Source organism: Leopardus geoffroyi, chromosome D2 (assembly GCF_018350155.1).
Source record: "Leopardus geoffroyi isolate Oge1 chromosome D2, O.geoffroyi_Oge1_pat1.0, whole genome shotgun sequence".
Classification (NCBI taxonomy): Eukaryota; Metazoa; Chordata; class Mammalia; order Carnivora; family Felidae; genus Leopardus; species Leopardus geoffroyi.
In genome coordinates, this window is record NC_059334.1 from 55,918,035 (window position 1) to 55,934,502 (window position 16,468).

Below are 16,468 nucleotides of genomic sequence, written 5' to 3' on the forward strand. Positions count from 1 at the left end.
TTGAAACTTTATTCCAGAAAGAGTACATGTATAGCGTATTCTCTAAATCATTTTGCACATCTAAAATTGTGCTTTTCCCTCATGCATTTTCCTAGGTATAGAATTAATTCTTTGGTTAATCAGTTTTCCTCAGAACTCTATATATTCTAACATTTAGAATTGTGACTAAAATGTCTGTTTAATATTAATTTCTGCTTAAAGTTGGCATTGTTGATGAAAAATCAGATACCTTTTTAGATAATTCTCCCTCTCTACCTTTTTTTTTGTAGCATTTCATTTTTTCTTTTTAAACTCAAAAATTTGACTAGGATAAGTTGTAAACATTGAGGTTTAATTTTTTTTTTTCAACGTTTTTATTTATTTTTGGGACAGAGAGAGACAGAGCATGAACAGGGGAGGGGCAGAGAGAGAGGGAGACACAGAATCGGAAACAGGCTCCAGGCTCTGAGCCATCAGCCCAGAGCCCGACACGGGGCTCGAACTCACGGACCGCGAGATCGTGACCTGGCTGAAGTCGGACGCTTAACCGACTGCGCCACCCAGGCGCCCCATAAACATTGAGGTTTATATTCTCTTCTCTCTTGGCTTTTGAGGAACTTTTGATTTTGAAAATTCAGGTCTTTAAAAAAAACAACCCAAAACTCAAAATTTTTTTCTTGTTTTCAAAATCATTCTCTGCTATCTACTACTTTTCTCTCTCCTTCATGACAATATGTTCTTAGTTTTCTTTTTTTAGTATATCATCTCAGGTCTTGCTAAAATTGCCAATTACTACTTGATTCTTCCCCTCTAAGCCTTCTTTTTCCTGCAGTAGTGGCTTTTGTGTAGTTACTATTTTTCATTGCCGAATGGGGAAATGAGGAAGGGTTTCTCAGTGCTCAGTTGTTTTCTCTTTGTTGAGCTGTTTCAGCTAGTGATGTTTCTGCCTACTCCCCTCCCCACCATTTTTTTTTTTTTTTTGAGAGAGAGAGAGAGAGAGAGAGAGAGAGAGAGAGAATGAGAGAGAATCTTAAGCAGGCTCCACGCTCAGTGCAGAGCCGACATGGGGCTTGATCCCACAACCCCAGGATGGTGACCTGAGCCGAAATCAAGAGTCGGATGCTCACCCAACTTAAGCACCCAGGTGTCCGGAGATGAATTCTTTAAGAATGAACCAATTTTTTTTTTTCAGTTTTTTAGTTAAAAGGAGGTGAAAAGCTAATGTAATTTTTTCCTGACGGCTTAGAGATAATTTACTTATGTCGATAAAGGACAGAACTGTTAAACAGAGGAAGATAGGCATGGATAGAGGAAGATTTATCTTTGTTCAGAAATAATTTTCTCTTTATATCTTTCTCAACAGCTGGTGCTAGCAACTCCCAGCTCGGCCCCTGGACCTAGCTCAAAACTCTGGATTCATTCTCTTCCTTCCCGTACCTCAGCCCGAGCTTTCTGTCTCCCCAAAGGGTACCACATGATCTTCCTCTCAAGTCCTCACTTCCTCGAATCCCAAGGTATGTAGGGAAGGAGTAGGCTGAATTATGTCCTTTACTTTCTTACGGCATAATAGATGCTTATTATATGTTAGTTAAATGCATGTCCCCTAGTGAAATTCTTCCTTGAGAGTGGTGGTTGGCAGTGAATTAGCATTTGTATTCACTCTCCTCTCTCTGAACTCTATCTTAGCAAACACGTTGCAGTATGTGTATGGAATCTTTTTCTAGTTTCTTGTCATTTTGTAGATCTTTCTTTATTGTATTTTTTGGTTTGTGTTTCAGTGGGCAGTTGGAAGAAGGAAATCAAACGGCTTAAGTTGCCACCTTGATGCAGGAAACTCTCCAGGTTACTTGAAAGGGTCAGGCATACTTTATGCAAATAGTATTACTTCAAGGCTTGATGAGATGTTGGTTAAGTCTTATGAGGTAGTAATATGTAGAGAGAGGACAGTAGTTTCAATGGCAGATTTAAAATCGGTAATCTTTTTGGTAAGGTAAAGATTGAACTGTAGTGAAAAGAGCATTAGCTAGTAGGTTGGAAGATTATAATTCCTCATTCTTTTTTTTATGTTTTCTGATGTGTTCACAACACAATACATTTTTTTGCCCATAGGTGGTAACCATATTGTAATTTGCTACCAGGTGTCGTCTTTGATTGCTTCTGCATACTTAGGTTGAACATAGTTAAAGACAAATAGATTTTCCCCATTTCAAATTTGAGGGTGAAAAACCCCAAACTACCTAAAATACACAAACCCCCCCAATGCTGTATTGTACATGCCATACATTAAATATAAAAAAATACTGATACTCAGTATTGATTACTTAGCAGTTACTAAACTTAAGTAAAATCTAAGTGGATTTCTTAATAAGGTGGTCCCTTTTATTAATTGTTTTGCCTATGAGGAAAGGACATGCACTTTAATGGATGGAATTTGTGAACTCTGTTTTTTCTGCCATGTATCCCACTTAATTATTTTCTATTCTTTGTGTCCTGGAACGGTGAGGTTGCTGAAATGTCAACTCTGAACAAGCAATGTATTAATGTATATGTCCTGCCTCTTCCTTTAGATTGTAAGCTGCAGTAGGGTAGAGACCATGTTTTTGACTCTTTCCATAGCACCCAGCAAAATGCCTCACAATCATAGTTGTTATTTATTAGTAAGTTTTGGTTGGTTGACTTGTTTAAAATCCTATTTTTAAACTGGTTGCCAGACTCTGGGGTATGTGTTATGTTATAAGAAAAATTTTAAATTTTACAGATATTTTGAAATGGAATTGATGATATTTAGAAATCCTATCAATCTATTTTTAGCATTACCTATATATTTTGGGACACATGTACTGTTACCACAAGAAACAATTTGCCTTTTATAATAAAACCCACGATATAGTCTCCTCTTGATTACATGTATAATAGAAAGGCTTGAGTATGGATGGTCCAGAGTGACCATAATATGATATTTAGGCAAATGGGGAAGAACCATTATAGGTGTTCTTAAAAGTTTCACATGTTTGAATCTCACCCTCAGATTCTGGTATGGGGAAAACTCCATAGGTGATTATGATGCTGGTCACTGTTGAGAATGTGACAGTCTGCAGGGAATCTTCTCAGTTGGTGTGGAGTATCCACCAGGTGTCGTGAACTTTCTTCTGGCCATTTGTTAGTTTTTCTTACTTTCGAAGGAAAAGTTTTTACATTTAACTTTAAATAATATAGTAAATTTTTAGTAAAAATTTTAATAATTTACTTAGACACAGTCTGTAAAAACATTTAGGAAACCAGTGTGTGCTTTGACAGCATTTATACTAAAGTTGGAACAATACAGAGAAGATCAGCATGGCCCCTGCGCAAGGATGACATGCAGATTCGTGAAGTGTTCCGTATTTTGTGCAGTTCCTGAGTGTCCTACCACCCACGGCAGATTAACTCTGAGGAAATGATATGAATCAGAGGATGGTGTGTAGCACTGAATAGTGAAATTCTGATTTTTCACTATTAAAAAAAAATTCAGTAGACTGGTACCCTACTAATGAATTATCAGTTTAATATTTATATATTTGAGACTACTAAAGAATGTGTTTTTTAGACCCAACCAAAAATACTAAGTGTGAGAAATATTAAGAGTCTCTTAATATGTAATGTGATGTAACTTTTATCTATGGTTTCTTAATAAAGGACTTCTGAAATAGTAATGTTTCTTGTTACTTAGATTAATTGAAAACATTTTTAAAGTTCTTATTTATTTGATCTCTCTGCCCAATGTGAGGCTTGAACTCACAACTTCGAGATCAAGAGTTGCATGCTCTTCCAACTAAATCAGCCAGGTGCCCCTAGATTAATTGAAATTTAAAGCTGAGACCTTTGAATAGACATGGGTGAAGCTCAATGTGATTTACACTTTATTTTCTTTAGTTTGTCTAGTTTTCTGTTACTCACAATATATATTTAAGATCACAAAAGTAAGAGAAGACAATTTTTCCAGTACACATTTTGATATTCTGCTGAACCTTCAGTATTCAGATTTCAATCTCACCGATGTATTATCACATCTTACTATTTTACTATTTTTTATTCCTTTGCAGTTTGACTCATAATGTGTCATTCCATGGTCATCACAGTAGTGATAGCTACAATTTATATAGCACTTTACAGGATACCGTTACATATATTTTCTTATTTAATCTTTACAACAACCCTGTGAAAGGGGAAGTGCTAATTTTTCTTTTTCACTTTATAGATGAAGAAACGAAGACAGAGATTGAGACTTGTCTAGAGTAACACAAACCAGTAAGTGTTGGAATTAATGGAGGCAGGTAGTAATGAGTGCCTTCTCCTATGCCAGGGGCTTTCCTTGCTGCCATGTACCTGGGTTCTAGGGACAAAGAGCCAAGATGGTCAGGAACCAAAAAGGTAGTAGGTGGACTTAATCATACCCCAGCAAAATGTGTTATTCCTTCTCATTTCTCTCTCTCTCTCTCTCTCTCTTTTTTTTTACACCATTTAGTAGTGATAACTTGAAAGAGCACATAATATCTTTTTGTTGTTGTTAGATAAGTGAAACTTATTTTAAACATAAGTTATCCCTGAGGCACTAAGGAAGTAGAAAATCTGGAGGGAAGTCTGTTGAATTTCTCAGAGGGTAATAGCTATAGGGTCAGCTAAGGAAGGGAGAAAGTTACCAGTACATGTGTGTAATTGGAACTGAAATTTTTATGGCTCTCATTAAGATTTTTCAAATCCTGTTTAAAGATTGTAATATCAATTTCATATAACAATCTTAGAGCTTAAGGGTGCTTATCCAGTTGTGGTTTTCTTTAGATGACAGAACCAAGGTGCAGAGAAGTCGAAGCCTGCCTGGTGTCCCAGAGAGTGGCTGCAGGTAGAGCTTGTAGCTGCTGACTTCCTGATTAGCGCCATCTCTGCTTTCAACTCTTACCTCTTGGTAAGCTGTCCTCGAAGTACTCCACAGTCTTTTCTATCTCTTTTTATGTGTTTGATTGACATTGGCATTTTGTATCAAAATGAACTTTAAAATTAATGAAAATTACTGATGCTTACGTGATGAAAATTCAATTCTTTGTTTGATTTCAGGTGAGTTAATGTGGGAAAAATCCTCGTATTTTGAAGATGTCTTGCAACAGTATTGTTTCCTGTTTAAGTTACAAGTAACTTCAGTTTTTAGAGAAAAAAGAAATTGGGGTTTTCTGTTAAATCATGCCATCTGAACAGAAACAGTTATTTTTTGATGAAAAACAAACTATTTTAAAAAAAGATTATGATGTGAAAAATGAGATAGTTGATACTATTAGATCAGTGCTTAGGCCAAAAATTTCAGAAAGTCGTTTTCATTATGAACTAAAAAATGTGAAAATCGATTTGCCGAAGATAAATATTCCAAATGAAGTCTTTTTGAAACATGAAGTTGACAAATACAGAAAGTTATTTCAGCGTCAACCACAGACTGCAAGAAAATCTATCAGTATAAAGACTGTAAGCTGTGTAGAGGAGTGTATGCTGCTCCAGAAGTCTGAGAGAGTTGAAGAAGAGGGTTTAAAAATGTCGGCAAAAATACTCAATTTCAACTGTTTAAAATGCCGAGATAGCACTCGATATAGCCCAAATGATTTACAGAAACACTTTCAGATGTGGCACCGTGGTGAATTACCTTCATATCCTTGTGAAATGTGCAGTTTTTCAGCAAATGACTTCCAGATATTTAAACAACACAGACGGACACACAGAAGCACTTTAGTAAAATGTGACATTTGTAACAATGAGAGTGTGTATACTTTATTAGACTTGACAAAGCATTTTACATCCACACATTGTGTAAATGGTAATTTTCAATGTGAAAAGTGCAAATTCTCCACCCAGGATGTTGGCACATTTGTTCAGCACATTCATAGACATAATGAAATCCATTATAAATGTGGTAAATGCCATCATATATGTTTTACCAAAGGAGAGCTTCAGAAGCACCTTCACATTCATTCTGGTACATTTCCCTTCACTTGTCAATATTGTAGCTATGGTGCCACTAAGAGAGAGCACCTCGTAAGACATGTTATAACTTTGCACAAAGAACACTTATATGCGAAAGAGAAACTGGAAAAAGACAAATATGAAAAAAGGATGACAAAGACTTCAGGACTTAAGCTGATACTGAAAAGATACAGAATAGATGCATCAAGGAAGACATTCTGGAAACGCAAGAAGATCAACAATGGAAGCGACCGAAGTATAGAAAAAAACACTCAAGTGCTAAAAAAACTGAACAAAACACAGGCTAAATCTGAAGACCAGAGCCATCTTGTTCAAGAACATTTAAATGAAGAAAAGGACGAAAGACCACACTGTGAGAATAATGATAAACCTGCTGAGTTAGGGTCAGAAAAGCCAACTCTTCTGTCCACTGGGCAATATAATAGAGCTGAAGAGGGATCACATTCGACTCTAGGTTTCTTGAAGACTGCTGTACAAGGACCTACAGTGTTGATGGTGAAAAATAATAGAATAACAATTCCTGCTAACTACAGTGCTGATTTTATGGGTTTTAAGATGGTGGATGGAAAACAACATATTGTAATAAAATTGTTGCCTACCAGTAAACAGAATTTATATTCACCAGGCTCACAGCCAGATGCTGCAAAGGATGGTACTGGCAATTTGCAGCCCCAGACACTGGACACTACTGGATTTTTAGCAGGAGTAACAACTGAGTTAAGTGACACCGTTTACATGAAAGCAACTACTCCATTTTCATGCTCATCTCCTCTACTTTCAGGGAAAGTCCTATCAGAAAAAGAAATGGCTTTGCTATCTCAAACGGGTAATATGCTTCAAACAGTGGATGATGAAAAAAGTGTGTCGTCTTTGTCAGCATCAGGATTGGTTACAGCACCAGTGAATTTGGCCACAAAAGTTGAAACAAAAGATAATATTGACTTATGGGGAAGTTACATTCCTCAGAGTCACCCTGAGATATCAGGTGCTGCCATTAGAAGTCCAGATAAAGTCAACTCTGCTACCAAACAAAATGCATACAACAGCGGAGATATGCATAACTATTGCATTAATTATGTCAGCTCTGAGTTACCTGTTGAATCTTCCAACCACGGATCATTACCCTTTCATAATTACTCAAAAGTAAATAATTCTAATAAACGTCGTAGGTTTTCAGGAACAGCAGTGTCTGAAAAAGAACCCTCATCAAGCAAAACGGTTGTTCAACAACCAATAAGTGAATCGGTTTTATCTTTGGTGCGAAAGGAGAGCTCAAATCCAGATAGCATGTTAGCATCTCTTAGCCTGTTAAATACTAAAGATGGAACTTTAAAAATGCAAGCTGAAATTGAAGAACAATGTGTGTTAGAAAAAGGACGAAACATTGACGGACAGAACTTCTACACTAATGAAAATCAAAATTTAGAGAATATGACTGAAAAATCTAAGTGGGATGACATTTCTAATGTTGAGTCACCTATGATGCCTAGAATCACATCTGTTTTCTCTCTCCACAGCCAACAGGCATCAGAATTTTTGCCCCCTGAAGTAAACCAGTTACTTCAGGATGGGTTAAAAACAAAATCTGATATAAAACAGGACTCTAGTAAGACTCCAGATAAAGGCCTGCCACTTCATTGTGACCAGTCATTTCAGAAACCTGAGGGAGAAGGCAAAATAGTTGAATCTTCAAAAGACTTCAAAGTACAAGGCGTCTTCCCAATTCCTTCTGGTGGTATAGGGATTAATGTGCCTATAAATGATCTGAATTTAAAGTGTAGTGGAAAAGAAAAACAAAATCTGTCAATATCACAAGATGTGAGAGATTCAGAAAAGGCACCTAGAATTTCAGGTATTGGCACGTTACTTAAGACTCAGTCAGATGCAATAATAACACAGCAGCTCGTAAAAGATAAACTGCGAGCCACTACACAAAATTTAGGTTCTTTATATAGGCAGAGTCCACTTCTAAATTCAGAACCAAAAAAAGCTATATTTGTTCAGACTCCAAAAGGCTTTTTTGTACCACTGCACATTGCTAACAAGCCTGGATTACATGTTGTTTCAGGAAGACCACTTCCATTGGTTAACACACAAGGTGTACCTGCTTCTCTTCTTTTAAACAAGAAACCCGGGATGATTTTAACATTTAATCATGGGAAACTTGAAGGTGTTTCCACTGTCAAAACTGAGAGTGCTCAAGCTTGTGGAACTACAGCTAAGGAGCCTTGCAGAACACCTTTTTTAAAGGTGGAACCAAACAGTAATTGTCTGACACCTGCACTATGTTCCAGCATTGGCAGTTGCTTGAGCATGAAAAGTAGTTCCGAAAATACTTTGCCATTAAAAGGCCCATACATTATTAAAACGTCAGCAAGTTCTTCAGTGAAAGCTGTTCCTACTCCTAATGTAGCTTCTGAGCACCAGGGCACCAAGTTGAATATTTTGGAATCAGTAAAACAGCAGAACGAGATTTTTCCCAAACCACCTCTTTATACCCTCTTGCCTGATGGCAAACAAGCTGTTTTTTTAAAGTGTGTGATGCCAAATAAGACTGAGCTGCTTAAGCCTAAATTAGTCCAAAATAGTACGTATTATCAAAACATACAGCCAAAGAAACCTGAAGGAACACCACAAAAAATATTGCTGAAAATTTTTAACCCTGTTTTAAATGTGACTGCTGCTAACAATCTGTCTGTAAACAACTCTGCATCCTCATTGCAGAAAGACAAAGTACCATCTAATCAGACTACAGGAGGAGAGCAGAGAGAGCCAGAATCTTCTAGAGATGCCTTACCCTTCTTACTAGATGATATGATGCCAGCAAATGAAATTGTGATAACTTCTACTGCGACATGCCCAGAATCTTCTGAGGAACCAGTGTGTTTCACTGACCGTTCAGACACCAGGGTGTTAAGGTGTAAAACAAATTGTACAATTGAGAGAAGCTTCGATAGAAAAAAGACTTCCAAAAAAAATTTTCCAAGAATAAAAACTCATGTAAGAAGTAAAGATTCTGAAACTGCCTTTGTACCTAGAAACAGGAACTGTAAACGAAAGTGTAGGGATAGTTACCAAGAACCTCCAAGAAAAAAGGCAACATTACATAGAAAGTGTAAAGAAAAGGCAAAACCTGAAGCTGTCCGTGAATCGTTTGGATTTAGCAGACCGAGGCTTTCAAAAGATGCAGTCAGAACTTTGCGGCTTTTCCCATTTAGTTCCACGCAGCTTGTGAAATGTCCTAGGAGAAACCAGCCAGTTGTAGTTTTGAATCATCCTGATGCAGATGCCCCAGAAGTAGTAAGTGTAATGAAAACTATTGCTAAATTTAATGGACGTGTACTTAAGGTTTCATTGTCAAAAAGAACTATCGATGCTTTACTGAAACCGGTTTGTGGTAATGCTTCACAAACAATTTATGATGATTTTTCCAAGAGGCATAAAACATTTAAACCTGTTAGTTCTGTGAAAGAAAGATTTGTGCTAAAATTAACACTCAAAAAGATGAGCAAAAACAATTATCAGATCGTGAAAACTACCTCTGAAAATGTTCCAAAAGCTAAATTTAACTGTTGGTTTTGTGGTAGAGTATTTGACAATCAGGATGCTTGGGCTGGTCATGGGCAGAGACATTTAATGGAGGCTACTCGTGATTGGAATATATTAGAATAATTTACTGTAGTTACCAAGGAACAGAGAAGTAAAAGGGTCTTAGAAGAAAACAGTGGGTTGAATTACCTTAAGGTAATTGTCTACTTCAGTATATACCTAAAATTGAACATCGGAAAGTAGGCTGTATTTCCATGGGAGACTAGAAAAGTTTTATGTGTGATAGTTGCAAATGCTGTCACTGCACACATAAGTTTTGAAAGAAACTAATCACAGCACAGATGTACCTTGATTTAGTTTTTTTTAAGTGTGTTCTTGGGAAGTTAGGGCTAAAGAAAATTTTGATAAAACAGTTTTCCCAGTTTAGTTTATTTAGGGACTCTTAGTAGAGGGTAACGGCTGACAACTGCATTCCCTCTCTTCTTCCACCAGCCTTAGGAATCTGATAAGTGTAGCTCCTCTGAAGATGGAGAGAGCTCTTTCACCATGGAGCTGAAGCAGTTCCTCATCATTTGTGAAGATATACTAAGAGAGCTTGAGTAAAGAATTTAACTTTACATCTGCTCGATAGAGCTGTTTTGAAGGGTATTAGGTTCCTTAAAGTAACTAAGTACAGTTATACCTCTTGATGCTTGAAGAGAGTTTTTGACAAGTACATCTTTTTTTCTCTTACGCTGTGTCCCACATCAAGGATTGGAATACCCTCCCAAGGTGATTTTCTTTTTCTAAATGGCTGTGTCAAGCACTGTAGTAGATGAGAAGCCTCAAAAGAAGAATTAAACTCTCTGCGTCTAGTTTGAAGTCTAGTGAAGGAACTTGAACATTTTTCTGAATTTGATGATAATCTCCAGTGATTCTCTTGCACAGAACTATGCTTATTTGATTTAAATTGTTTGTCCCTCTTAAACCAGATGGCCCATTTTTGACTTGGTTGCCATGCATTTAAAAAGTGGACCATAGACGCACTTCCAAGGGAATGGCTTTTCTTGAAAATAAAAAATTATTCTCCAGAAACCATATTTTAAAACAAGATTAGCAAAGCAAATCAGATTTTTGCTGTTTAATTACTGTTAGGTGTCTGAACATGTACACTCTGGGACAAACCATTTTTGTTAGCACCTTTTCAGTATGATTGACAGCCCAAAGCAGATTCTTTACTGCTTGTTGGCAGTTGAAATAAAGAAGCATTAATAGTGGATTCAGTGACAGTGCATAAAATTTCAGGATAGATTCCTAGGGGACATACCCAGCAGGTAGGGTTTTAAAATGGATATTTTCATGACAACGACAGAATCATTGACTGAAACTTCACCGTGTAAGTTTGGATCAAATTTTGTTGGATCATTGGATAACGGAGTCCTTGTATTACAAATTACTGTATAATTTTTGTTATATTGTTACTACAAGTGTTACAACATTTTCATTGACTGAAAACTTCAGGGCTTCTTTTCTGTATATAAGAAAGAATTTAAACCTGTACATATTTTTGTACCTTTCAGTTTGTTATGTAAATTTTGCACAGAAAATTTTTGACATAAAAAGTTTATTTTCCTTCAGTTTAGTTCTGTGCATGCACTAATAAAACTGGTTGTTTAATTTAAAAGGAATATGTAAGACTTTACCCATGTCCTTTTCTTGGTTTTTATTTTAGATGTAGAATTTTTTTTTTTTTTGGGTAAATTCATTTTTCAGGGATTGAACACTATTGTTAGCAAGTGCCTAAAAGATGTGAAACAGTTTACATATGTCAACTGTAACAGTAGGTCCCAAATGGGCCCATTCCCCCAAAAGTTTTATTTTAAAGAAAGCCATACATAGATGCTTCAAGCTATCTTGCTATGCACATTATACATGTACTTTTTTTGTGCAGTTTGTCTACTTTCCTAGTGAAGTATTTTTTGTATAAAATCTGTTATAATTGTGTTTCTTAAATTGAGCCTAAGAATGGAGTTGATTGGAAATATACAGTATATATTAATAACGTATATGGTGTTTAAAGAATGATAAGCATTGTTAATTTCTGTAATGAAAATTTTCTTCAATTAAATTTATCTTAAGTTTGTGTTTACACAGTAATTTTTTTTACTGTACTGAAGTCAAATGGGAATTTTATTCTAAAGGGAAATACTTCTATTTCAAAAAAGTTTGTTTCCTTTTATGTTAGGGAACTGTGTCAAATAAAGTGTGGATTTGCTCTCCCCAAAATCATAGATGAAACTTTGTTTGAGAACAAACACTTAACACCATAAAGTTACTATAGTTATGCTGATGAGGAAAATCATAGAGAGGCTTATGCTCTTTAGTACCCTAACAGCAATAGAGTTGAAATGCTCTGCTGTTCTGGGTAGATGTATTATAACCCATTGCCTTCCATGAATAGAGAAGAGAGAGCAGCAACTATCATGCCAATATTTGCAGGATTATAAAAACACATTTCAGAATAGCCATGCCAGTAAAAATCTAATGTTGTGATGCATACTTTTTGCCTTAAAGTTTTAAAAGCCATTTTAAAAAGCTTCATGCCCCAGATACTCTAGTTAGCCCCTTTTCTGATTTGTTAGGTTATTCTGAAGAAGGCAAACTTCCTTGGAACCTCTCTCTTGCTGGAGTGGAAAATCCAAAATCAAAACCCACCATCCTTTCTTTTCTCCTAGCTGAAACTGAACTAAAGATTGTTCTCTAAAATAGGAATAGCCACTAATTTGAGGTTGTGACTACACTGGAAGGGTTTTATTTTTGCAATCCAACTTCTTGGTTAGGAATTTGTTTCATTTTTCCCTAGTTGTCCATCTCCAAGGAAATGGACCTATTTGCATTCGATTGAAAAAATAGTTTAACTTTCAAAGAGTTTACCTTTCTATCTTACTAAGCACTCAGTGTATTGAAATGTGATATATATATATATATATATATGTGATATATATATATATATGTATATACCTATATATAAATGTGATATATATATATATATATATATATATACACATATTTTTTTTTAATGAAAAATTGTGGTTTTGTTAAGGGGTCAGCAAAGTTTATCAGTAAAGGGTAAGTTAAGCTAGTAAATAATTTAGGCTTTGTAGGCCATTTAGTCTCTGTCATAACTTCCTAAATGAGCCATGAGCTGAATTTGGCCTACCAAACCATTCACTAACCCTTGTTTTAGTTCTCTCAAAAGTCTGCCCTTAGAGTGGGATTTTTAAAGTTAGTAACAAATTTGGTGCAGTTTTTTTGTGATGTACACCAGCTGTATAAAAGTTACAAAGTATAAAAACTAAAATATGCATATAAAGTTACCGACATAGATGTGTTTAAAAGTGAAGGGAATGTAAATAATGAAAAGGATTAGTGGTTGAAATGGATGGGTCATCTGTGTGCAAAGGGTCATGTAACTTATGGAGGGTTTAAAAATGAGATCAAACAGTTGTGAGAATTTATGTTCAGGTTAGGTGAGAAATACTAGTTCTTTAAGTGATTTGAAATAGCTGTTAAGAAAAGTAATGAGTTTTTGGGTGGGGGGAGAATGGAGGTGAGGTGAAAACAATATTAATTCCATATAGCTAATTTACTGATCTTTTTTCCATTGTCCCCCCCCCCCCCGCCCCATTGACATCTGCTTTTTTAGCTTGGGATATGAACCATTTCTGTTGGGGTATTGGCTCTGTTCCTTACTTCAGCAATTTGCTAGTATTCTTATTTTGAGCAAAGTGCCTTGACTCCATTTGGGGTCTTATCTGGTGAAACTTGCTGGGGGAATTTTCAGGGCATTATTTGTTGTTAGTTAAGAATGTAGAAAGAATTAGCTAGTTATGCTAATTAGCTAGTTAAGAATTAGAAAAATTTCCCTATAATGCAGAGTTGAAATAGGATCAGCATGGTTGACTTTAGTGTTCATTGGTTTAAGTATGTTCTTAATTGTACAGTTGAGAAGTAGCCAATATCTTGGAAGAGGTGTTTGACCAAGTCTTCTTTGAATTATTTGTTTTTAGTTCCGTCTTTTGAGCTGCTGTTAGTAAGTGCCCCCAATGTAACAATCTTCTTTCTTTGAAAAGTACATATCATTATTGTGACATTGTAAACATTTGAGTAAATAGTGTAGGAAGAATGTTAATATGTACATCAATTTCAAATATCATGAATTTTAGTCAATGCCAAGAATGTACTTAACATAAAAATGCTCATTCCTAGTAAAGTCATTTTTGCTTTTTTAGAATTCTTCCTTAATACTTCAGAGTCCTTTAACCAAAAGTGAAGGTAATGTTCAGTTTGTGACTGAAACTGCTTCTTTCAGTTAAGGTGCCTGTTATCAATTACTTCATAAGTTATTGCTAATGTAAAAAGACAGGAAAGCAAAATGAAAAACTTGGAGACCAAAATACTATTTACACATAACTTCAATATTTTGAAAATCCAAAGGAGTACACTGAAAATTAGCTTTTCTGAACACTTAATAGTATTCAATTGTGAAAAAATAAAAGAAGACCCATTTATAGTAAGAGCCACAAAATAATAAATTTAAAAGTTGTGTGAGGCTGCCTAAGGAAAATCCACAAAACCTAACTGGGAGATACACAGTGTCTCTGGGTATAAGATTAAATATACCACTGTTTGGTAGATCCCATTTTCCACACAAGTGTCCCACAGAAGGCTCATATTAAGTGGGAGGTGGCAGTTGGTGGGGCCCACTGTACCACCCTCAAATCCAGTGTAAGGAGAATCAGGGCAGGAGCCGCTCTTAGGTGCAAGTCCCCCTTTCTCACACAGCTGTGTTGGAAGAGATCTGCTCTGGTGGGCTGGGCATCTAAACGGCAGCTTCTATCTCTTCTAGCTTTCTGAGGGGCAGAAGAGCTATTATTCTGTGCACACTCAGCCCCTGATGAACATTAGCAGATTCCATCCTCCCTGGTTCTGGGCTATAGAAGGTCCATACTGAGAGGTGATAGACGATTGTCACCCATGTCCTTCTCTAGCTCCTGGCACAGCTACTTTGCAGGGAAGAACTAGGAGATGTTGAACAAAGAGCCAGTTTCCCATACTCTGCCCCACCCCCAACCCCACCCCAGCATGCTCCATAGCACAAAGGCACAGGGGTTCTGTTCAGGGGAAGGTTTGAGTGAGCTTCAAAGACTTGACAACACACTTGACATTACCAGGGGCCAAACTTTACCTGGAACAGACTAGAGCAGAGCAGGTACAAACTGCTAATGTAAAACAAATCATATAAAAAATTTAAAACAATAGAACAAGCAGCTAGCAATAAATGGAGGCTAACCATTGCTGGTAATACCAATAAACACCAGCCAGAAAGCATAAAGACAAGATCAGGGAGAGAGACAAAGAGAATGGATAAAACTACAGACATCCCTTGTGATCAGAAATAATGTGTTTATGTTCAAGCCTGCACCACATAGAAGCGACCAGACAGGGAACATCTGGGCTACAAGTCCAGATGACAGAATGTAGGGCAAAACTTGTCAACTCCCTAGACAGTCAAAGCAGACTCCAAGCCCCACACAGATCCAGTGGTGATGGGGGTAAATCTCCCTAATTCAGGGGGCCAAAGCATAACCTCGTTAATTTAATTAGTGGCTGGTTATAAAATGCTGACTCAGAAGCAACCCGTAGGAAGTCAGGCTTAAAGATAAAAATGAGGGAGAAACAAGGTGGGCAGTAACATCAGAGGCTGCACACTGTGAAGGGATATAAACTTCATGAATTAGTCCAGCCAAGTCACTAAACAAAACTAAGCCAGGAGTGGGGAGGAGAACTACTATGCAGAGAACCTACAATATGTTACCTAAAATGTCCTATTTTCAACACAACATTATGAGACATTCAAAGAAGCAGGAAAGTGTGACACGGGCAAAAGCAGTCAATAGAAACTTCCTTTGAGGGATACCAGATGTAGTGTAACTGTTAAGCAGCAATTATAAATATGTTCAAAGACCTAAAGGAAACCAAGTTTAAAGAACTAAAAGAAATGCTGACAGTGACTCATCAAATAGAAAATGGAAATAAAAAGATAGGAAATAAAAACTCAAAGAAAATTCTGGAGTTGAAAAGTTCAATAGCCAAAGTGAGACTTTTCCTAGCGGGGCTCAACAGTAGATTTGAGCTGTCAGAAGAATGCACAAATCTGAAGATAGATGGGGAGAGATTATGAAATCTGAAGCACAGATGGAAAAAAGAATGAAGAAGAACAGTCCTCCTCATACTACATACACAAAAGTTAACTCAAAATAGATCATAAACCAAAATGAAAGCAAAAACTAGAAAACTCATGGAAGTAAATACCGTGACCTTTGTTTAGGCAGTCTTCTTAAATATTCTTAAACAAACAAACAAAAAAGAAATCAGGAACTTTAAAATGTATAGAATTTTTATTAGAAGAGGTTATGAGCTGATCTATTTCATCTAGTTTGGCTGGTATCAATTTCAGTAATAAAAACTTTGTTATACATCATTCCTCCCCTCATGCTATTGTTGTCACAAATTATATCTTTATAAGTTGGGTGCCCATCAATTATTGCTGTATGCATTTTACTTCTAAATTGAGAGGAAAAAAGTTAAAAAATGCATTTGCTGTCTTTTATAATTACCATGATCAGTTCTGCATGTCTTTGTATGGATTTGAATTACTATCTGGTGTCCTTTCAGCCTGAAGGACTCCCTTTGGTATTTTTGTGTAGGACACGTCTGCTAGCAATGTTTATTTGGGAATGTCTTAATTTTTTGCTTCCCTTTTGAAGGATAGTTTTGCTGACCATGGAACTGGTTTGCAGTCTTTTTCCATTCAGCACCTTGACTATGCCGTTTTACTGCTTCTGGCCTCCATAGTTTCTTTAGAGAAGTCAGCTGTTAATCTTATTGAGGACCT

General features: G+C 36.4%; 1 protein-coding gene and 1 non-coding gene across 10 annotated transcripts in view; both read left to right on the forward strand.

Moving 5' to 3' along the window:
* Positions 1-11,659, forward strand: part of ZNF518A (zinc finger protein 518A) — a 29,048-nt gene extending 17,389 nt beyond the window's left edge. For 5 of the 9 annotated variants that reach the window (XM_045438370.1, XM_045438376.1, XM_045438374.1 and 2 more), the window contains 4 exons: positions 1,343-1,493; positions 4,217-4,266; positions 4,798-4,921; positions 5,071-11,659. In XM_045438370.1, the coding sequence (XP_045294326.1) occupies positions 5,194-9,654 (4,461 nt within the window). In that variant the 5' untranslated portion in view covers positions 1,343-1,493; positions 4,217-4,266; positions 4,798-4,921; positions 5,071-5,193 and the 3' untranslated portion in view covers positions 9,655-11,659. Of the gene's footprint in view, positions 1-1,342; positions 1,494-1,757; positions 3,112-4,216; positions 4,267-4,797; positions 4,922-5,070 lie in introns of all 9 variants that reach the window. The other 4 variants (XM_045438375.1, XM_045438378.1, XM_045438373.1 and 1 more) reach the window with 3 other exon arrangements.
* On the forward strand, positions 3,265-3,367 carry LOC123577633. The gene has a single exon (XR_006701976.1). It is a non-coding gene; the product is annotated as a U6 spliceosomal RNA (small nuclear RNA).
* Positions 11,660-16,468: the final 4,809 nt, after the last annotated feature.